Genomic DNA, 22,782 nt, shown 5'->3' on the forward strand with positions numbered 1-22,782 from the left:
CTTATTTTTTGTATTCATTCATTTCTTTATTTAACACTTGTTTTTATGTAGGCTAATTTTATGTTTATTTTACATACTAGCTGTATTCTTACATATTTGTATTTATTTTATGTATTCATTTGTCATTTCTAAATGACAGTTCTTTCGCACAGCTCTTCAACTGTCAGATATGCAGGGGTTGAGAGTGGGCGTGGTCTTCGTCTTGTAGGAGGGGCGTTTGAGCTTCATCGCGGTTTTTTGCCTTGTGCGCCATTTTGGCTCCTGAGCGAGACGCGTCGTGTGATTGGGCTCCAGGCGCCGCTATCGGAGCCAATCAGAGGTGCATCGGGCAGCGGCGAGGACGGTGAGTGAGCGCGGCTGCTGGGAGGGGACGGGACTCGGTCGGTTAGCTGGGGATTGGTGTGTGACGGACCAACCAAATGACTAAAATCATTATAAACAGGAATAGTGTGGATTGTGTATGTCAAGGTCCACTCAGTGGACGGCATGCACGTGTATGTCTCTAATTATGTGGTTAAAACGATAAACAATTTCGAGATATGGTTGAATTTTGTTGTTTTTCCGTTAAGCAACGCTGGCGTCTCATATAGGCCCAGTTTTAGGCCAGTCTTTGTTGTATATTTTCCTGACTTTCGCAGGGTCTAAAATGTCTATTGGAGCCAGTATGTTGATGTATTGGTTTTAATCAACCAAAAGAGGGTTATAAGTCTTAGTAGTTGTTTGTCTTTAAAAATTGGTTTGCTAAAAAAAAACACGCTAGTGCATGAGAACACGGAGATCGATGTGCTAACGCATCCCCAGCAATGTTAGAGAAAGATTTAGTATTTTTATTAACACCATACACACGGCCATATTGAGTAGTTTTATTTAAAATGTGCTGTTTAAAGGAGAAAGAGTTTCGTTTGTGAGAAACATGCATGTTGCAACACAACAAAAGCGTCAGTGATGATACAAAGACCCGACGGGTGAAACTGAAGAATAGCAGATACATTTAATGGTAATATAGAAACTAACACCGAAACCCAAACACTGTGTTTTTCTTTGTACTTTTAGTAATAGAAAACAATGTTCTCGTCGTTTCCTATATTTTATTTATATGCTGTAGTAAATCTACAAGCAAGGTCAACAACAATATGCTTGTAATGTCATTCAGCATAGCATTTATATTTCAATCATGTAAATAGGATAATATTTGCATATATTTCATGTGCAGAATAAAATCTGATTATATATTTGCTTCTCAGTTTAAAAAGTATGAAGACATTAATATCAAATTGAAAAATATGACAAATGTTTTTCATTAAGAGAAAACTGTCCCATTCCTTACAGTTTTTTAAGCATCCATAAACTTCAGGACACAAAGCAAAACGAAATGATATTGAGAGATAAATATCACACTAATAATCACAACAACAAAGGTTATTACAGAAAATTATAATATCTAGGTTTTCTTGTTTTTTTTTTATGCATGTTTCATGCTTCTCAGGGAGAGGGAGTTAGAATAACCATAAAAGTGATTTTATCTTAAAGATTTTTTTTTTTAAATGTACTTAGTGTGTTTGTACCATGATACAGTTGTGGTATGACTTTGATATACACCTTGATGTTATTGGTGTACCATTTATATTTATATGGTACTCCAAAGTACTTAAAAGAAAACCATTGTGCTACAAGTCTAAAATTAAAATATTTTCAGTAATCTGCAGTTAAATACGTCCAGTAAACTATACCTGCATATAAATGTAGGATCTGCTCACTAATATCATAAACAGAGATAATAATTTAAAGAGCTGACTAAAATGATGTATGTTGTAAACCAGCAATGTAGTTAAGCATTATCTTTTAAGCTTCTTTCATTAGATGCATGTGCTGTTGCATAAGAGATCAGATTAATGCAACAACATGTTGTTGCTTTTTTTTCAGACTTAAGTTCTATTTTGATCTCATCTCTCATAACCCGCAGAAGTCAGACGGCAAACATGGAGCAGTACACCACCACCACGACAGCTAGTGGAGAGCAGATAGTGGTGCAGACCAACAGTGGACAGATCCAACAACAGGTAATGTGTGAAACTTACAGACAGTATCTGATAATGATGTACTCTATGGAAGTCTGTACTTCGAAATGCATCAAAAAGACTAGTGTAGCAATAATGCATATCAGTGTGGTATAAAACCATAGAAGGAAAGTTTTTGTGTGTGTTTTTACTAATATGCGAGTCACGTTAGTCAGTATGTAGTATGGTGACAGTCCCTTATCTCTGGCCCAGGGCACAGTGACTGCGGTGCAGTTGCAGACTGAGCCTCAGGTAGGCCAGACTGCAACCCAGCAGGTTCTTCAGGTAGTGGTTGGCTTTCTGAGCCCCTCTGCTGTCTCCAAATCCCCATGCATGCCATTTCAACTCGCATTGCCTCTGATCTGAGTCTGAGATCAGTTTGCCAGTATTGCATTGTAATAATGATGAATGCAATGTTAAGGTATCAGATATCTGTGACCTGTGTGCTTTTTGCATCTGTCTCAGTTTAAGTTTATCACTCACTATGATTTACAAGAATTTCAGTGCCCAAAGAACACCCACATGCATGAGTTTTTAGCATGCTTTGTTTTGCAAACTGCATTATAAAATGTACAGAGCAGCTGAACCACCAACGTTTTGCATTTCGGACATTCACATGCACTGCATTTTCTTGCATGCATCTGTGTTTTGCATTGCCTCAATGTATATCATAATGAAACCGCTTTTACAAACTGAAATATTTCATATTCGTATGCCTGTAATGTATGGAAGCCCATTGGTGCCACATAAGAAAAAAAATCCATGCTCTGGTAAGTCATAATTATGACATAAAAAGTCGTAATTATGATACACAACATATTTATGAGATGAGTAGTCAAAATTAGAACTTAAAAAGTAAAAATTATGTCATTATGACATAAAAAATTATGACATACTTAAGTCATAATTATGAGATTAAGAATTATGACTTAAAAACGTAAAAATTATTACAAAAGACAAGTCATCATTAATTTATGAGATAAAGTCAGTTATGACTTGAAAAGTGGAAATTATGACACTAAATCTAAATTTAAAAAATAAATTACCGGTATGATTTCAAAAGTTGAAATTATAAGATTAAAAAGGCAAAATTATGATTTAAAACGTAAAAATTATTAAAACATTTTTTTAATTATGACTTTTAAGTCATCATTTTTACTCTTTTTTTCCCTTATGAGTCAGAAATGGGCTTCCATAGGTAAATTATCTTAAAGGTGACATAAAACAAATGATTTATTTGGCATGCATCCTCTTCTAAGGTCCAAGGGCAGCCTCTTATGGTACAAGTCAGTGGGGGTCAGCTCATCACTTCCTCTGGGCAGCCCATAATGGTACAGGCCATGACAGGAGGACAAGGTCAAACCATCATGCAAGTACCAGTATCTGGTACACAGGGGCTGCAGCAGGTGGGTGGAGCTCATTTTACATGCAGTTTCTGGTTAAAAATGTACCATTTTTACCAACTTATTCAATTTCTCGAGTTATTTTAATACTTAACTAATATATAGCAGTGGTTCTCAACCAGTTAAATTGATTTAAAATAAGACGAAACAACAGAACATTTTAATTCAACTTTTGTCTTTGAAGAACCCGGATTCCCACAGTCTTGGAAAACCTGGATAAACGGGGAAGCCTTATTTTAACAGTGTGATTTCTAGACTTGGAAATACATGTAAATTAATCAAATTGTATAACTCTATGGGCATTTTTTTTTAAATAATTAATATACATTTATGATAAGCTCTAAAATATATACTTGTGAGTAAAGAATTTTAAAAAATCTTATCCAGTAAATAAGCAACAACTGGAAAAGTCATGCAGTCTAAGGCCCCGTCCACACTACTGCGTTTTCGTTTAAAAACGGAGACCTTTTGCTACGTTTGCACCTCCCGTCCACACTAAAACGGCAAAAACGGAGACCCAAAACGGGGAAGTTTAGAAACGCTGCCGACCCGTTTTTCGTTTTGAATCTCCGGAGGGCGTTTTAGTGTAGACGGGTCAAAACGGAGGACTTTAGAAACGTTGACGTAGAGGCTCACGCTCGGCTCTATGATTGGGTGTCATCAGTCATGGCGTATATCTTTGCTAGCCGCTGTTGTACAAGTAAATTCTGCATTTTACAACGCTATAACTGCCTACATGCGCCGGAGTCAAGCTATTATTCGAGTGATCTGTGACAATTCCCATGTGCAGCGGCGGCGTTGACCGTACGGAGCGTCGGTTTGTGGTTAACCCAGAGCATGGTGGGATAATTTTATCAATGAAGTTGTGTTTACACCGGGACGCGCATGCCCAGTGTTGGTGAATGGTCACGTGATCCACGTTTTCAGTCGTTTTAATGTGGACGGAGATCAATTCTAATACGCAGCTAAAACGCTGGTGTGGACGGAGATCGTATTCGTTTTAATTATCCGTTTCTAAACTAAAACGCAGTAGTGTGGATGGGGCCTAAGTCAAAAAGGTTGAGAGCCACAGCAGTATAGTGTTCCTTCAAGATATTGGGGATGTAATTGAAATTAAATGACTAAATTTGCCACAGATTCAGTTGGTACAACCCAGTCAGATCCAGCTTCCTGGTGGTCAGACTTTACAGCTACAGGGTCAGCAGGGACAGACACAACAAATCATCATTCAACAGCCACAAACGGCAGTCACTGCAGGACAGAACCAGGTATCCTACGATATATTCCAGGTTTGCTAACTTCATTTTGACACATATTTCAACAAACATAAAGGAGCACCTGCTAGAAGTATCTCTTGCAGTAAAAGACGCAAGTTCATGGTAAATAAACACTCATCCTTTGTATGTTCTCAGGGTCAGCAGCAGATCACTGTACAAGGTCAACAGGTGGCTCAAACCGCTGAAGGACAGACCATCGTTTACCAGCCTGTTAATGCGGATGGGACCATCCTGCAGCAGGGTAACACTGCTACTCCACTGCAAAACACTAACCCATAAACAACATGCACTTTTAAGCAGTTAAGAGTTAGGTTAAGCTAGTCATACTTTCAATAGACACTTCATACGATATGCATTTTTTTATTTTTCCATCCAGGAATGTTCACCATTCCAGCTTCATCTTTAGCAGGAGCTCAGTTAGTCTCAGCTGGATCCAACACAAACACCACTAACACCGGCCAGGGCACAGTGACGGTCACTCTTCCCATGGCGGGAAACATGGTCAATGCTGGAGGAATGGTCATGGTGAGTATTTCTGGGCACTTTTATTTATAACCGAAAGGGACTTCTTGCTATTACACAGATGATCTATTTAGGCCATATTTCCTAACATTTGTGTGCGTGTTTATAATCGAATCAGATGGTCCCAGGGGGTGGCGGGTCGGTTCCCACCATGCAGCGCATTCCTCTTCCTGGAGCAGAGATGCTGGAGGAGGAACCTCTGTACGTCAACGCTAAACAGTATCACCGGATTCTCAAAAGGAGACAAGCCCGTGCCAAACTAGAGGCTGAGGGCAAAATACCCAAAGAGAGAAGAGTATGTATAATTTTACTGCAATAACTAATGCTTTATCTGCAGTGATAAATATAATATATATGACATATTTAATTTAATTTCCATTCTGAAATGTGATTGACGGCATGTATGCGAATAATCCTGTACCTTGACCACCTCTTCAATATGTTTTCCCTTCCAGAAATACCTGCATGAGTCCCGTCATCGTCACGCCATGGCCAGGAAGCGTGGAGACGGTGGACGCTTCTTTTCTCCAAAGGAAAAAGAAGAAATGGCCATGCAGGCTCTTAAGGTGAGCGAGGGGCTTGAGCTCAGCTCTCATTGGCCAGCCACCTCTGCCCCGCCTCTGGGGTGACCTATCCAATCCCAGCCCGTGTCCCACACGAAAGACTGAACTCGCTGTATACACCTAATTTAACTTAGATCATCCATACGCTGCGGCTCTGTGCCTGAGCTACCTCATGCGTCTGTGACATATTCATGTCCGAACTGTCTCTGTCTGTGAGTTTATTGGCATTTCCAACTAGGTAAACTGAACATGCATACTAAGATCTTAGTATATATGTTCTAGTATATAGTTTGAGCAAATATAATGTACAGCTTATTCCCATGTTTGTAACTGCTGTGCTTCCTTGCAGCTTTTTAATTCCTTTAATAATTGTTAATTATTTAGCTGCGCATGTTAGTGTGCAGCCTAAAGATATTATGTTTGAGCTCTGCTAATTGGAAACGGCTTCTTTCAAAAAAGCATCAGCTGTAAACATGGAGGGATTAGCACATTTTACCCTGTCAATGTTAAAGGTTTCTTGTCTTAAATGTCTAACTGCTACTTTAAAGGGAAATCTTCAGCCTTGACATCTTTGTGTCTGCATTTCTGCCGTTTGTCCTTCCATGCTGTAAAAACTCACTGGATGCTAAGATGCATTAAGCTGTGTTTATTTGTCCTTTTTACCATCTTACTGGTATGAATAGTCATTCAAAATGATCTGTTTTCATGTGTGATGTATGGCTTGGCTTGCACCTTTCAATGCTCTTCTGTCTTTGCCCAAAGCTGTGGCTTTGTTATTGCTTTTGCCATTTTATGTTTCTTACAGCGGGCTGTATGTGGGCTCTTGTTTGCATTTACATTACTGTTATGTTTGTTACTTGATGATATATAAGATGCTCTTTTTATGCAAATAAACCATTGTTCTTGATTTCTACTTTGTTAGTAATATCTTGCGGGGTTTTTTTACATGCTGATAGACTTTTCCCCATGTCAAATATTCAATTTCTATTGTGCAAAGGGTTGCATATAAACAAATTCTTCAATATAAAATGTAATATAATTTTAGGCTCATTAGTTGATGAATAAATCTCAGATGGTTTGAAATGTATTTTAGAGTTGAGTCGATCACTAATATTTTGTACACTCACCTAAGGATTATTAGGAACACCATACTACTAATACTGTGTTTGACCCCCTTTCGCCTTCAGAACTGCCTTAATTCTACGTGGCATTGATTCAACAAGGTGCTGAAAGCATTCTTTAGAAATGTTGGCCCATATTGATAGGATAGCATCTTGCAGTTGATGGAGATTTGTGGGATGCACATCCAGGGCACGAAGCTCCCGTTCCACCACATCCCAAAGATGCTCTATTGGGTTGAGATCTGGTGACTGTGGGTGCCATTTTAACACAGTGAACTCATTGTCATGTTCAAGAAACCAATTTGAAATGATTCGAGCTTTGTGACATGGTGCATTATCCTGCTGGAAGTAGCCATCAGAGGATGGGTACATGGTGGCCATAAAGGGATGGACATGGTCAGAAACAATGCTCAGGTAGGCCGTGGCATTTGAACGATGCCCAATTGGCACTAAGGGGCCTAAAGTGTGCCAAGAAAACATCCCCCACACCATTACACCACCACCACCAGCCTGCACAGTGGTAACAAGGCATGATGGATCCATGTTCTCATTCTGTTTACACCAAATTCTGACTCTACCATCTGAATGTCTCAACAGAAATCGAGACTCATCAGACCAGGCAACATTGTTCAAATCTTCAACTGTCCAATTTTGGTGAGCTCTTGCAAATTGTAGCCTCTTTTTCCTATTTGTAGTGGAGATGAGTGGTACCCGGTGGAGTCTTCTGCTGTTGTAGCCCATCCGCCACAAGGTTGTGAGTGTTGTGGCTTCACAAATGCTTTGCTGCATACCTCGGTTGTAACGAGTGGTTATTTCAGTCAAAGTTGCTCTTCTATCAGCTTGAATCAGTCGGCCCATTCTCCTCTGACCTCTAGCATCAACAAGGCATTTTCGCCCACAGGACTGCCGCATACTGGATGTTTTTCCCTTTTCACACCATTCTTTGTAAACCCTAGAAATGGTTGTGCAGTGAAAATCCCAGTAACTGAGCAGATTGTGAAATACTCAGACCGGCCCGTCTGGTACCAACAACCATGCCACGCTCAAAATGGCTTAAATCACCTTTCTTTCCCATTCTGACATTCAGTTTGGAGTTCAGGAGATTGTCTTGACCAGGACCACACCCCTAAATGCATTGAAGCAACTGCCATGTGATTGGTTGATTAGATAATTGCATTAATGAGAAATTGAACAGGTGTTCCTAATAATCCTTTAGGTGACTGTATATCAGACAATTTGATCACTAGCAGAAAATTCTCATGGTTCAAACAGGTAAGAGTTCACTCAACACCAGTCAGCCCCTAATAGCACATCATATTGATGAAATTTTCATCATCTTCCTTTCTCCTCACAGAACTCTGAGCTGGATCAAGCTGAAGAGGACACAGTGGGCCAGATGATTCAAGTGGCATAAACTACCCTTTCCTCCACGGTTTAGTCAGTCCTTTATACTCGACAAAAAAAGGAGACCCTCTTCATTCCAACACATGTTTTTTTACTTCCCTGAAGCCCTGTTTATAGTATGCTTCATTTCTGTTCTCATATAGACTGAGGATTTTTTTTAGTTTTCCAATACTGCCAGGTAGAACATGAAGATATTGGGAATTTTTAGTTTTTAAACCATCTCACAAGGCTAAAAGATGTACAATGTGTGCTGTTCATGAGGAAAGACTTTTTTCATTTTAGGGTCAAATGTATTCATGATTTGTATAGGCATTTCATTCCACTCCATTTCTTTATTTAATCAAAAACTAACATGATCTGACATAAGAATCACAAAAATGTGAATTGCAGTTTAGTTTTGTTCTATGGGATGTGCCACTGGTTGCTTTTAAGTATACTGGATCAGACTGTGAAATGTTACGATTTTCTATGCACTTGCGCTTTTTAGTTGATCCGCCGACCGTTTGTACATCCACCCGCACTGAAACATCTCCCTTGAAAACCTTCAGTTATCTATTTGTATTTTCTACTTATGTCTTCCTTGTTTGAAAATAAAGGTTGACATTCTGTACATGGTTGCAAAAACTGCTTTTTAAACTTAAATGCAACATTTTAGACATCCAATGAAACACTGACATGTCAGACAATTTTTAGCATCTACACATTCTCTTGGTATGTGTCAAGCCATGTTTGTGTTTTCCTTTTCCAAGTAACAGACACCCGTTTGATTGCCTTTATTTATAGATCCATGATGCATCTGTACCCTGAGCTCTACTCTACTGTCTATGGCTCTACTGGACTCATCTTATTGGAGTTAAAGGGATAGTTCACTCAAAAAATAAAAAATCTGTCATCCTTTATTCTTTTAAGTTCCACAGAAGAAAAGCAGTCATTCAGGTTTAGAATGATATTAAGATGAGTACATTTACATTTTTTGGGTGAACTATTTCTTTAAGACCTCGAGAGAATTTTTAAATGTCATTTTGAACTGAAGAGCATTTTAAAATGGGAAGTGCATGGATCGGATCTCCCCAACACTAGGGTTTGCTAGAATGGAGCTAATCAGATTAAAATGACTATGGCAGATTGTTTACTCTTAAAGCTGAGTGCGTTATATAACTGAATCATCCCTTACTGTTATTTTGGAGCCCTGATATTAGCATATGAATAGTGAGCCATTTAATTGGATAGTTGAGAACAATTGGTTATATTTTCAAGTGAAAGGGCTTTTGCCTTGAGAATACTTCAAAGAACACACAATGTGTCCTCAATGAAATGCAAAACAGGTCATCAGAATACAAAATAGATGTTAATAGTCGTATGTTTAACCATAATCATAAACCAAAACGCAGGATTTCTCAACCCGCACCAGCTGCAAACATGTTTTATGGCACCTTTGGTAGGAAATTAAGAAATGACTTAATAAAACGAAAACATTGATGAAGTCTGTATAAAACACACAGGGTTAGTTAATCAGAAAATGAATATTCTGTCATCATTTTACTCACTCTCATGTCGTTCCCTACCAGTATGACTTTATTTCTTTCATGGAACATATAAGGTAATAAAAATGAAAAAAAGCTCCACAGAAGAAAGACAATCATGTGGAGTTTTAACAACATGACAGTGAATAAATGACAGAATTTTCATTATTGGGTGATCTGTCCCTTTAAAAAAAAAAACATTAATACATAAGCAACCTTCATGTATTTCCAAATATCTTTTTCTTCTCAGTCTTTGGCAGTGAGTTAACATTCATCCCGCTTAGCATTTGGGCATGGTCCCCCTTGACATGCACCAGGAGCCAGATGGCCACACATCTGGCCAAAAGTTCAATGTGAATTCCCATTTGAATTGATTCAACCGATTCCAGTGAATGTTTCTCATTCCTGTGACAGAACAACATTAATCCCTCTGCAGCACTTGGCTACGCTTTGGAAGAAGGGTAGGATGATTATGTCTAAAATGCTGCTCCATAAAGTTTGCAACCACCCGGTGTTTATCAAGACAACCTGCACACATGGCGTAAAGAACCTGAAACAGAGTAAAAAGTGAAAGCTTAGGATTTCTTTCTCTTAATTGAAAATAAATAAGTAGCCTAATAAAAATATATTCTTACACCTGGAAAAAAAAAAATCAGTTCTTTATAAAATTTGTGTTTAGTATGTTTCATATCTATACGCAGGAAATTATGTTGGAGATTTTAGCATGAAAGACCAATTGCAATCATAATATTTAAATAAAAATATATATAAAGTTGCCTTTCCATAATATTCAGTGTTCCATGATGTGCATTCCTGTGCTGGCAACGGCAAGGTCAGGGGATTGATTCGCAATATAAGTCGCTTCGGTTAAAAGTACAAATGTAATCTGCTCGTATACCAGATGTGAACGAAGCTGAGGACGGCCAAAAGAATCCCAGCAATGAGGGACACTGGAACAGCCAGCAGAGCCGTGATGATACGGTAAAACCAGACCCTGGACACTTCGAAAATAGCATGACTCCAGATCCACACCCGATCCCCACTGCGCACCGACACCGGCTCTGCTATCACATCCTCAAAACTAACCTGTCAGAAGAGAAAATTCAGTAAAGTAGCATCTTTTGTTCGCCATCATCTACCTTAAATTGAAAATGTCACCTGACAGCCATCTTGGAAAATGCACCGGTTTATTTAGTCCGTAAAAACACTAACTTATATTCAAATAGACAGCCCTACATTTGACACAAACAGGGAAAGAAGCTGGCTAAACTAATATTGGCTATGCTAACCTTTTACCAACATACATTAATTCACCAATGAACCTGCCAACAGTAGTAGTCATAAATCATGATTTAGATTTGATTTTAGACATGAATCTACATGTCATATCTATTCATACATTAAATGTATGAATAGCCTATAATTAGCTAAGTTACATGAACAGGGAAAGACAAAGCTGGCTAAGCTAACAATGCTAACCTTTCACTAAAACACATCACCAATGAATCTGACAACTGTAGTCAAAAATCATGATTTATTTTGATTTAGCATTTTAGACATGATTCTACATTTAAATATAAGAATTCAGCTTCTACATGAATAGGGATAGACAAGGTTGGATAAGTGGCTACGCTAATTTTCACTAACATCACCAATAGGCCTATAGGCTACCTGACAACAATGGTAAAAAATAATAAATGTAGCCTTCTTTTTTCCTTTATTACGGGACTTTATTACTACCACTGTCTATGATCACTACAGCTCCGAGGCGAGGGTAGCCTAGGCTATATTTATTTCTGTCTTCTCCTATTTCTGTTTGTGGTACTACACAGTATTTGGTGTGCATTTCAACCTCTTTAAGTATTTTAAATTGAATACTGCAATCTGCAATTTAGTATTAGCAATGGTTCATAACATAAACAATACAGTAGCTCTAAAGCTAAAAGTAGGTGTACATTTGTCTGGTCAGCTAATTCAAGAAGCGGTTGCTATTATTGTCTACATCATTGAAGATATTCACACATGTTCTTCTAATCCATCTCCTGCTACCAGCTGTGGTTGTCTACAATGTCAAGACAATGTTCTTTCCTTTGGATCCAGAGTAGACTCAATCTAATTTAACCAAATCTAAATGTCATTAAATACAAAGGTTTTAGGAATATGATTGATCATCAGTCATATATTAAGTCATGTGTCCTGAAAAGAAGCAACTTGATATCTTGTCTTTTTTTGTTGAAAATTCATCAATATTAAGCAAGAAAAATATCCGTCTATGGGGTTAAAAAAATCCCTTTTAAATTAATGTATTTTTTAAGTTTTAAGCATAATTTTTTTTTTTTTCAGAGAACAAGACTTAATATCCTGTCATTTTCTGAAAAAAAATCAATGCATAAATTAAAAGATGATGCATAAAAGAAGAAAATATTGTTTCCCCTTTGATTTCAGTTTTGTGTTTGTTTTCATTTACAGATTGTCAGTCTTTAAATCATGTTGCTTCTCAAGTAAATGTGTCTTGATTTAAGAATGTTTATATGTTTGTACTGGAAAACAAGATAATTTAATGGCTTGGAGATTTTGAGACTAAAGTCTAAACACTCCCTAGTATAAATAGTAGTTTGTCATGGTGTCACCAAGCACTATTATGTTCCTGGTCCTTGAAGGTCCAAAGCTCCACAACAGTCACTGTCACCATCAAAAGTGATGTTCTATAGACTCTATAGTGCTAAAATAAAGAGTCGGACATGAAGTGATTACCTTAAGACACTCGTTTATCTGTCTTGGGTCCCGTTCATTGATCAGAGGCCTGGTGTCACTCTGTGTAGAGATCACATCTTCTTCTTCCTCTTCCTCCAGGACGGTTTCCAGCTGCGTCTTCCACGTCTGTTGTCCCTCGTCGTCCTCTCCATCCCCTGCATCCCTCAGGTCGATCTCAGTTTCCCTTGCGTCCGTACTCTGCATCATGGTGCCCGTCATCAATATGAAGGTCGTAAGGTCATAAAGCGGGGCATCAACAGCATCAAAACCTGCATAAACAGTTTCACACACTCTCACACATATACACTGTGAATGGAGAGCCGAAGTGCTGTCTTGAAGCTGAAACAGGGATATGGGATATATTAGGAAAGTGACCGTGCCCTAGCAGGCATTCCCAAACAGGCCCCAATGGGAAGATGCCAGCCCCCACTGATACATCTGCTATAAATACCCCATTAGTGACTGGTCAAATGCAGGCCACTGGTTATAAGCTGAGAAGAGCTCTTAAAAGAACCTGCGGGTCAAGAACGGAATGACATTTATAAACGGAAGCATTGATTTTCAGCACTGATTGGGATTTAGTAAGATCAGTGTGGAGTATTGCGCTTGTAAATTTGGTCCAATGATTATAATATTAAACACTTTGGACATTATTAGTGAATGAGTATGTGACTTTTTTGTCTTTTAGCATGTTTGATTGTTTTGAGGCCATCCATATACTAAAAGTTTGCAAAGTAAACTTTTAGCAGATATGTATCTGAAAAGGCTTCCTCTTCCTGGAAAACGCAGCCAAAATAATTAATATTAATAATGTTATTTTATTATATAACAAATTATACACAAAATTTAAAACTCAGAATTTAGAAGTTAGTATTTGGGAAAGGACCAGGGTTATTACATTTTTGTCACTTGAAATTAATATTTTTTTTAACTGAAATATTGAAAAGTTATTTTATTTCAGCTACCAAAGCAACGTTTCTCGTTTTCATTTAGTTTAAATTGATGTACTAAAATAACTTTTTTTAAATGACAAAAACGCACAACATAATTACTAAAATATTACCTAAAATTCAAATGAAGTGGAAACGGTTTTAAAATGAAAACTAATTCAAAGTATTAATAAACTTAATGGTATCACAAAATAACACTGGACAGAACTAGCAATATCCAATAGCAAAACTGCTTTTTGCCATTTAAAGGGATAGTTCACTTTGAAATAAATTTTTATATGTTTTAGCTTACCTCAAGGGCATCCAAGATGTGTCTTTGTTTCCGCAGAAGTTTAAATTTTGATATTTTTAGGTCAAACCGTTCTTGTCTGTCAGTCATATAATGCAGGTCTATGGTCACCACCTCAAAGAGCATGCACAGAGAAGTCCAAATTAAACATGATTTAATGACTCGTAAATGTAAGTACACATTGATGGCCTAAGACACGAAACGAGCGGTTTGTGTAAGAAAACGAACAGTATTTATATCGTTTTTACCTCTTGTAACGCATGCACAGACCGAGGCGCCCGCGCCCTCAGATCACTTGGACGTGGCTGTGGTTACACAAGAGGTAAAAACTATATAAATACTGTTTGTTTTCTCACACAAACCGCTCGTTTCTTGTCTTAGGCCATCAATGTGTACTTACATTTACGAGTAATTAAATCATGTTTAATTTGGACTTCTCTGTGCATGCTCTTTGAGGTGGTGACCAAAGACCTGCATTATAAGTCATATAATGCAGGTCTTTGGTCACCACCAAAGACAAGACAAGAACGGTTTGACCTAAAAATATCAAAATTTTAACTTCTGTGGAAACAAAGACACCTACATCTTGGATGCCCTTGAGGTAAGCTAAAACATATCAAAAATTTATTTCAAAGTGAACTATCCCTTTAATGTTTACACAAACACACACGCACGTGCCCAATAGCGACCGCCTCTGTTTGCTTTTGGGAAATTCCTGCAGATTTCACAATATGCTTTTAGGAAAATGCGTTTCACTGCTAAAGCCATTAGCAGATCATTGGTTTCTATTTATAACCCAACAGCTGATCTCATAGCAAATTCTAAATGCATAACAATAAATCCTGAAAATGTTCACTCTCGCGTTAATTCATACTGTTTACATGTTCTTGATTTTGTATACATTTGTATTGCCTTTGAGAAAACAGAAATATTTTTGTAGCTAACTCGATTTTTACATTTTATGAAGAAATGTGAGCGATGTTGCCTTTGCAAAACTAGCCGCTATGATAGGGTGTTGTAAGTGGTTGCCAGGGTGTTGCTATGTGGTTGCTATGGTGTTCTGGTTGGTTATACTCGGTGCTGCTTAAGGTTCGGAGTTCAAAGGTTCATTCTTCAGTGATATTTTTCATCTGTTTCATCATCTGTTTTTGTATGTACTTGGTCAGATGTCCTTGTGGTGTTTCATTATGGAAAGCTCTCATATTAATCACCTTCATTGGTCAATCTCATGCCCAGTTTGTAACATTTTGTCCAGTTCACCTTTGCTCAGTTTGGATTGTGCGGTTGGATCATCGCTTTTTAAAAACATTTTTTTTGGCAGCCGCCCTGTTTTAGTTTGCTTTATCCGTTAAGTCTAATCTGCATTCAAATCTCCCATTAGAATTAAAAACATGTCCCTAAAAATGATGGAGCTATAATTACATGAAACATGCTTTCAGATGATATACTGAGAGCTGAACTGATCTAAACTACACAGAATTCAGCTAAAACCGTCTGTTTAAATAGTTGCCACATGAATACTGTGAAACTGGCAGATTTAGTATGTTCTAACCCTACGTATTTGGCATAGCCTAAGTCACAGGATTTTCAAACGCAGGAGAACAAGAATATCAGAGAATGAGTAAAAATATACAAATGCTTTTTAAATTTTTTTTTATGATTTTGAAAGAAGTCTCTTCTGCTCACTAAGGCTGCATTTATTTGATTAAAAAAATAGTAAAAAGTAAAACTGTAATATTGTGATATATTTTTACAGTTTAAAATAGCTGTTTTCCTTGATTATATAGCTATTTTAAAATGTAATTTATTCTTCTGATGCAAAGCTGAATTTTCAGCATCATTACTCTAGTCTTCAGCGTCACATGATCCTTCAGAAATCATTCTAATAATCTGATTTGCTGCTCAAGAAACATTTCTTATTATTATCAATGTTAAAAACAGTTGTGCTGCTTCCTATTTTTGTGGAAACTGATACACTTTTGAATGATTCTTAGATGAATAGAAAGTTCAAAAGAACAGCATTTATTGTAAATAGATTTTTTTTTAACACACTAAATGTCTTTACTGTCATTCTGATCAATTTAATGCATCTTTGCAGAAAAAGTAGTTTCAGTACAAAAAAATCTTACTGACCCCACCTTTTAAATGATAAATAATGTTAGTTACTGATAATGATGTGGCTTATACTTGTTGACTCTGTGGAGTAAACTATTAGCCTGCATGAAGATGTACATCTGAATAAACAATGGCAAGAAACCAGCTCTATACAGTACCATCCTCCCATAAAAACATGGATACAGCTCTTATCCATCTCCATGACAACAAAAGACAGTAATGGTCACATTGTTTTGTATAAATAAAGAAAGTGCAAATAAATACACTGTATGATGTAATGGGTGGCTCCATATAGTACACCATTCAAAATAAGGATAAAAAGACGGTCCACATAAATCAGCACAATGAGCTGTAAACGAAACACAACTCAACATATGCTACTGAATCAGCATCTGTCAAGCTTTCTGTGACTATAGTGTCTTTATTATACAACCAAACTATCTGGCTTTCTTACTTCATCCCATGCATGTGTGTGATATCTACAATGGAAAAGAAATACAGCAGATAGCCAAGTGCATTTTAAATAATAGAAATAAATATGTATAAATTGATTCAAAACACTTTTTATAAGTTATTTTTGTCATTTATGTTACTCAAAAAGGTGTTCTTTGTAATGCTCAAAAAGCTGAAGTGTTTAGAAAATTTTGAATATGTTAATAAACCTTAGTCAGGAGGACTGATGCCATATTTTAAATAAATATTAAATATATAAGTATCTTTCCAAATGAAAACAAGGCTGAGAGGTCATTTTTACAACAAATGTTGTAGGCCTATATGTGAATTAAATATGGCATCTACCCTGACTATGTTTAATTTAAAGGTTATGCTTGATGACATTTAAAAGATTAGCGAACAAATCGGTCATTTCAGTTCATAATGCCATTCAAACCCTAATCATCTCTGTGTTTGTAAACATGAAGGCGGAGTCACCACTAGGAAGAATTGTGATTGGATCAGAGCCATTGGGTCTCAATGGCTGTCGATTGGATTAAAGGCATTTGTTGTTCATTGTATCACAATTCCTCTTTCCATCTCAGATATTTAAAATCTCTTAAAAGGCCCCATGAAATCAAAATTATTATTTTTTAGCTTTTAGTACCTATATGTTAGCCTTAAGGTTATAAATAAGCTGTCGTGTTCCAAAACAATGACAAAATCCGCATTTAGGAGATATAAGCATTCGAAACTTAAAGTCCCTCACTTCCGCTAAAATGGATCATGGATTTTTATGCATCGCGGACTTCAGCTTCTCATCACATCTTCTGTCCAATCAAATGCTCTCTAGAATCTAAAGCGTCCCGCCCCCTTTGCTATAAATACCACTAGGCCAAAGCGACCATTGACACGTCACGGAGAAATATAGGTTGTTCAGTTGCTCAAACGCTCAAGTTATATTCTGTTTTCCTACTGTACGATGGCTAAGAATGAAATGGCTAGAATTTTTACAAACATCTACTATTGAATCCAACGTTTCCATGGTGCTGTCACGTACCTCTGCAGTCTGTGAGGTAAACTAAACGCTATTGGCCATTTGAAAAGGGGGAGGAGCCATTCAATAGCTTCCTGTTTCAGTGGAAATTACGTCAATGCATCATACAAAGCTGCGCGTTTCAAGGCACTTCAGTGGCCCTTTAAAATGATAATTAAGATGTTTGGTATACCATTTAAGACTTTTTATGACTTTACATTTCCCAAACCTGTTGAAATGTGCTCCTAAATACATTTTACTATGTTAAGCACTGTTGATCCCTGGGATGGATGAATCGTTCACAATAAGATCAATAACATGCATTTAGAAAATAGACAGGGAGAATTTTCATTTCATGCTGTCTTTAAAGAAAAGTTAAAAAGCGCAAAAAAACCACCCATCATTTGTAAAGTAATAAAAATGCATCACAGAAATGATTATGAATTGGAATGTTTTTGAGTAACTCCTCAATGTCCTCTAATATTTTAGGTAATTTCTTCTGGTATTTGCCCCGGTATCCTAAAACTAGTCTGGTCCAGCGTGCTCCTCGGTGTAGCCATGTGGTAGCTGCATCTGACCCCGTCCCTGTCGCCGCTCCTGTGCAAAAAGTGGAAAAAGTCTTCGTGGCCTGAGCGTTCGTGGCCCGACACCGAGGGCCGCACTGGCCTGCCGACCGATCGGCAACACAAGAGCATCTTACACAACTCCTCCCTGATCTGACGGTTCAGCAGCCCGTAAAAAAACGGGTTTACCGCGAACGTGGAATACGCCAGCCAGGTGACGGGTCCCTCGGCTTCTTCTGAGGTACTGTGAGAGAATCCCAGGGACAGATGCAGGTGGAAGGCAAAGTAAGGCAGCCAGCAGAGCAGGAACTGACCCACGATGATGGCTAAAGTAAGTGCCGCTTTCCCGCCAACCAGTGTTCTCTTCTTCCTGCGAGGGGCCGGATTTCTCCGGATGCTCGTGCCGGTGGTGATGATTGTAGTCTGGCTGTTGACGGAATCAGACCGACGCTTCGGATGAGCGGTCGCCATCGTCCAGCTCGGGATCGGCCCCCTTTCCCGGGCAGCCGTGTGGGCGACTTTATAGACGTGCCCGTAGACGGCAATAATAATGGCGGCTGGCACGCAAAAGCAAACCGTGCAGAACAAAATAGCAAATACTCGACGGTGTCCGCTGTGGCTCCAATGGAGAGAGCAGTGGGTTGCGGCGATGGAGCTTCTACTTCCATAACTGGGCCATCCGAAGACGGTAGCAAGTCCCAGCAAAGTAGACGCCACCCAGACGAGTCCCATCACAGCTGCGGACAACCAAGGGGTCATTTTAGCCTCGTACCTCATGGGGTGCACGATGTAGAAGTAGCGTTCGATACTAATCACAGTAACCGTAAAGATAGAGGCAGATATGAGAAAGGCATTGAGGAATATGTACAGTCTGCATTCGAGTACGGAGAAGATGACGCCGGCGAAGAAGGGCGAGCCGCAGACGATGCCGAGAGGCATGAGGAGGGCGGCGCACAGCAAATCCACGATGCAGAGGTGACACACCAAACTGAACTTGCGGAGGTGGGGGACTTTCACTACTACTGCGAGTACACCGCTGTTGGCCAAGAGTGCCACTGCATTAAGAGTCACCATGACTACGAGCCCCGACGTGTCTCGTAAACGAGATTGTGGGTTAGACATGCTCCCTAACTGCATGCTGGGAGCCAGATGCATAGGGTGGCCATGACTCAATGTCTCATTAAGTTCAGTTTGGTTAAGCTCTGCTGCCGGAGGTAATCCAGACGCCTCCATTGTTTACAGTGTAGCGCACCCAACACAACGCAGAAACACAGGCTTCTCCATCTTCCACCGGTCAGCAATGGGGACTCATTGGCTGGAGGTCAAAGGTCAGCGCTGTTGAAAGAATAATATAAAACACAAAATCAGTATAACTACATTTGAACACGTCGTCGAGTTTATCAATTTAAATGCGCATTAAATGATTTTAGATGTTTGTTTTTTTACTTGTTTTTAAAAAAACTGTATAGTTCCCTTTGGAAATCACGTGCTTTTTCATTTTTTATTAAATAATTCATATCCAGATTAAATAGTGTATTATTATAAAATAACTAAATTATTATTATTATTTAATTTTCTTACTCTGTATTCACATTTGGGATCTTTTATTGCTATTTTTTATTGCTTGTTGTTCACTTTTGATTATAGGTTAAATGTACGGTTGTCTCTTTTTGTGCCATTGGCTAACTAAATAAAATGTAATAATAAAATAAAATAAACAGAAAAACTGTAAAAAATAAAACTACAAAGTGCATAATATATACACATATGCAGTAAAACACAAATAAAATAAATAGAAAATTAGTTACATAATTAAGTATTATAAATGCTTTTGACTGTGTGTAACACCCGAACAATGCTGGTTTTTTTATATGCTGGTTGACCAGTTTTAAAATGAAGTAAAAAGTTCTTGACTAAAGTCAAAAGCAAGCTATGATACATTTTGTATTTTTTCAAGCTTGATCTTTCAAAAAACTTACAACACCTCTACATATGTTTTTGCTTATGTTTAGGGCCTAAAAATACTATGGCAGTACCATGTTACAGTGATGTGTCAGATGTAGGCCTACTATATAACAGTACTATATTTATATACTGTACCATGGTATACTTCAACTCTGTCAAAGAATACCATGGTATTACCGTTATGGTGTCCAAAATGGCATAATTTACAGAAACAGTTGATAGCATACTAGTACTTTTAGGAACATATCTAAATCAGCAGGTTATTAGCATATCATGTCCAGTGCATTATCGTGATTCTTTTTTTGGACCCGTGGCTCAACATTGAGAAAGCGAGAGAGGCTTGATCAGTTGGAATAATTCATGGTGCTCGTGGTGCTCTAACCTTTTGAAGCGGAGCATAATGAGCTCACTTGTTTGGCTGCAGCTGCTGGGGTTTCTCTTTCTCTGGCATTAGCATTAGCATTAGCATGAGCTCACTGTCACCTGCACATCACTACAATGTGCTCACGCCACAGACTTCACTGTGCACATAATCACTCTCACACTGCCTCAGACATCATCTCACTGATGTCACTTACTTTACTGTCACTGTAATGCCTAGACAACTCCTCATCACAGACTCTTAAGATGACGTGCCCAAAAAGTCGAAACATTTTTATATATGTCATCTATATATGATTAGTAAGATAAAAAAAAGAATACTTTTCTTCAGCAAGGACGCTTTAAATTGATCAAAAGTGACAGTAAAGACTTTAACATTGTTACAATTTTCAACATTTATAATGATACGAAACGTTTCTTGAGCAGCAAATCAGCATATTAGAATGATTTCTGAAGGATCATGTGACACTGAAGACTGGAGTAATGATGCTGAAAATTCAGCTTTGCATCACAGGAATGAATTGCATTTTAAAATGTATTAAAATAGAAAGCAGTTATTTTAAAATGCAATCATATTTCATTTGTATGTGTTTGTGATCAAATAAATGCAGCTTTGGTGAAACTTTTAACGCTTAATGTCTCCATTAAGCATGAAAGATGACAGTAATTTTTCTATTTTGTTTTATTTTTTACAGTATCAGTACTTCTGTTGACCAGCCAAGCTTTATTATGATCTCTTCCAGTCATTTCATGCCAATAATCATAAAGCATCTCTAATCTTTTATAGTCACAGCTCATCAGCACATGTCCATAAGGGCTAGAAAATGAATGCAGAGTAATTTGAAAATGAAATGCATGAAAAGCACAGCGGCTGGATTACATCACCATTACGGCTGCACAGAACGTACCCGCGTGTTTTAAGTTAATCAGTTTGTTTATCTTGATGGATTGTTAATGCCTTGTCCTGGCACTACCCCCATTTTCAAAGCGAAAAATAACTTCAGAGGAAGTTTCTGGGTGAAAAGTGGATGATTTGGTTTTTTTTTTTTAGAAATCAACAAATTACACTTCTACAGTCCCCCTCCCCCTTATTCAGACAAACCAGTGACTTACATTTTTAATCCTGGGATGTTTTCTCGGCCAGTAATCTCTCTCTGCTCAGCAGAGATTGTCTGGTCATAATAAACAGATGTGCAATGTGCAGGGTTTGGGTTATGAAAGAGATGCCCTGCATTTATTATGTAGTTTAACACAAACACACAACCACACCTCAACATGAACATGCACTGAAACTTCTTCTAAATGTGAGGTTGCATTATACAAAAATAAATCAGAAAGAATAACTAAGCACTTGGATTCTGTGCTCTACATTGTTTATGGTTTTAAATAACCAGAAAAACATACTTTAATTTTTTTTTAATTATCATTAAGCATTTCTGTAGTTGTCCAGCATATATGATCAATTATGCCAAATTTGTTGTTTACTGAGAATACATGGATTATTTCAACCTTTAACACTTGGGACTATAAATTATGAGACGGCATTTTTATAGTAATAAGCTGAATGTTTAAAACAAACAGTAAAGCATGACAATAAAACAATCTCACCTGAAGTCCATCAACTAAGTCTGGTCAATCATCATTAAATGTCCCAAAATCCTGGATCTGTCAGTCGGTCATGAGGAGTGTGTCGAGTTCATCCAGCACTTACTCTGTCTGTGGTGTGCAGAGCTTGATGGAGTTGTGTTTGGCTCCGCGCTCTTTGCACTTTAGACAAGCGGAAGACATTACAGAGGCAGATGTACATGATGTGAGGGTCAGTCCATTAGGAGACTCTACTGCATCATCTGTGGACAGAGTCAGTGTGTCAGTTCCCCTCACTGAGGAGCCCGAGAGCTGCAGGTGCATTCAACAAGAGAGAGAGAGAGAGTGTGTGTGAGAGAGAGTGTGTGTGAGAGAAAGGCAGAGAGAGAGAGAGAGAGAAACATATGTAACACAAACATATGTAATACAAATACAAGTAAATTGAATAGAATATAAGTTACATCATTTAATAAATAATAACAATAACAATAAAGTTGTTAATATTGATAAAATATATGTGAAATGTATTATTATTATTATGTGTGTATATGTTTGTATATATGCGTGCATTTAATTGTATTTATAATGTATTATTATTAATAGTATACTTATGTTTTTATTGCATATGTTTGCATATATGTGTATATTTAATTTGATGTATTTATATTAATATTATTAGTAATATACTTAGTTATGCATTTTAGTGTGTATATATATATATGTGTGTATTTTATTTATAATACATTATTAGTAGTAGTTATGCTTTTTATCGCATATTTTTGTGTGTATATAATTTTATGTATTATCATTATTATACATGTGTTTTTAATGTATATATTTGTG

General features: G+C 37.6%; 3 protein-coding genes across 18 annotated transcripts; 1 reads left to right on the forward strand and 2 right to left on the reverse strand.

Annotated features, from left to right (window-relative positions):
* The first annotated feature begins 258 nt into the window (after positions 1–258).
* nfya (nuclear transcription factor Y, alpha) lies at positions 259–8,957 on the forward strand. Of its 16 annotated transcripts, none has more exons than XM_056248561.1 (10): positions 259–343; positions 1,924–2,060; positions 2,271–2,345; positions 3,317–3,463; positions 4,597–4,749; positions 4,873–4,978; positions 5,114–5,262; positions 5,378–5,554; positions 5,715–5,825; positions 8,298–8,957. In XM_056248561.1, the coding sequence occupies exons 2-10, from the start codon at positions 1,980–1,982 to the stop codon at positions 8,355–8,357; spliced, it is 1,059 nt and encodes a 352-aa protein (XP_056104536.1). In that variant the 5' UTR covers positions 259–343; positions 1,924–1,979; the 3' UTR covers positions 8,358–8,957. The 16 variants fall into 16 exon arrangements, with proteins under 16 accessions (XP_056104536.1, XP_056104539.1, XP_056104545.1 ...); XM_056248564.1 differs by having other exon boundaries at positions 4,597–4,728; XM_056248570.1 differs by lacking the exon at positions 2,271–2,345 and having other exon boundaries at positions 4,597–4,728.
* Positions 8,958–9,577: 620 nt separating this feature from the next.
* cav4a (caveolin 4a) lies at positions 9,578–12,982 on the reverse strand. The gene is made up of 3 exons (XM_056248604.1): positions 12,625–12,982; positions 10,769–10,956; positions 9,578–10,420 (listed from the first exon to the last, which is right to left on the reverse strand). Exons 1-3 carry the CDS (start codon positions 12,841–12,843, stop codon positions 10,270–10,272), a joined length of 558 nt encoding a protein of 185 aa, XP_056104579.1. The 5' UTR covers positions 12,844–12,982; the 3' UTR covers positions 9,578–10,269.
* Positions 12,983–17,720: 4,738 nt separating this feature from the next.
* On the reverse strand, positions 17,721–22,172 carry si:ch211-213o11.11 (probable G-protein coupled receptor). Its single transcript, XM_056248598.1, has 2 exons — positions 21,964–22,172; positions 17,721–19,344 (listed from the first exon to the last, which is right to left on the reverse strand). The coding sequence occupies exon 2, from the start codon at positions 19,240–19,242 to the stop codon at positions 17,932–17,934; it is 1,311 nt and encodes a 436-aa protein (XP_056104573.1). The 5' UTR covers positions 19,243–19,344; positions 21,964–22,172; the 3' UTR covers positions 17,721–17,931.
* Positions 22,173–22,782: the final 610 nt, after the last annotated feature.

The sequence above is a fragment of the Rhinichthys klamathensis genome, unplaced genomic scaffold (assembly GCF_029890125.1).
Source record: "Rhinichthys klamathensis goyatoka isolate OS25496 unplaced genomic scaffold, OSU_Roscu_1.1 h1tg000056l_1, whole genome shotgun sequence".
Lineage (NCBI taxonomy): Eukaryota > Metazoa > Chordata > Actinopteri > Cypriniformes > Leuciscidae > Rhinichthys > Rhinichthys klamathensis.

Coding starts and splice junctions, on each gene's coding strand:
- nfya (XM_056248555.1), top strand. CDS start 1,980: ATGGAGCAGTACACCACCACCACGACAGCTAGTGGAGAGCAGATAGTG. Junction 4,750..4,872: donor TATCCTACGATATATTCCAG/GTTTGCTAACTT, acceptor GTATGTTCTCAG/GGTCAGCAGCAGATCACTGT. Junction 4,979..5,113: donor TGGGACCATCCTGCAGCAGG/GTAACACTGCTA, acceptor TTTTCCATCCAG/GAATGTTCACCATTCCAGCT.
- cav4a (XM_056248604.1), bottom strand. CDS start 12,843: ATGACGGGCACCATGATGCAGAGTACGGACGCAAGGGAAACTGAGATC. Junction 10,957..12,624: donor AGATAAACGAGTGTCTTAAG/GTAATCACTTCA, acceptor CTCTTCTGACAG/GTTAGTTTTGAGGATGTGAT. Junction 10,421..10,768: donor CTCAGCTTCGTTCACATCTG/GTATACGAGCAG, acceptor ACTCTGTTTCAG/GTTCTTTACGCCATGTGTGC.
- si:ch211-213o11.11 (XM_056248598.1), bottom strand. CDS start 19,242: ATGGAGGCGTCTGGATTACCTCCGGCAGCAGAGCTTAACCAAACTGAA.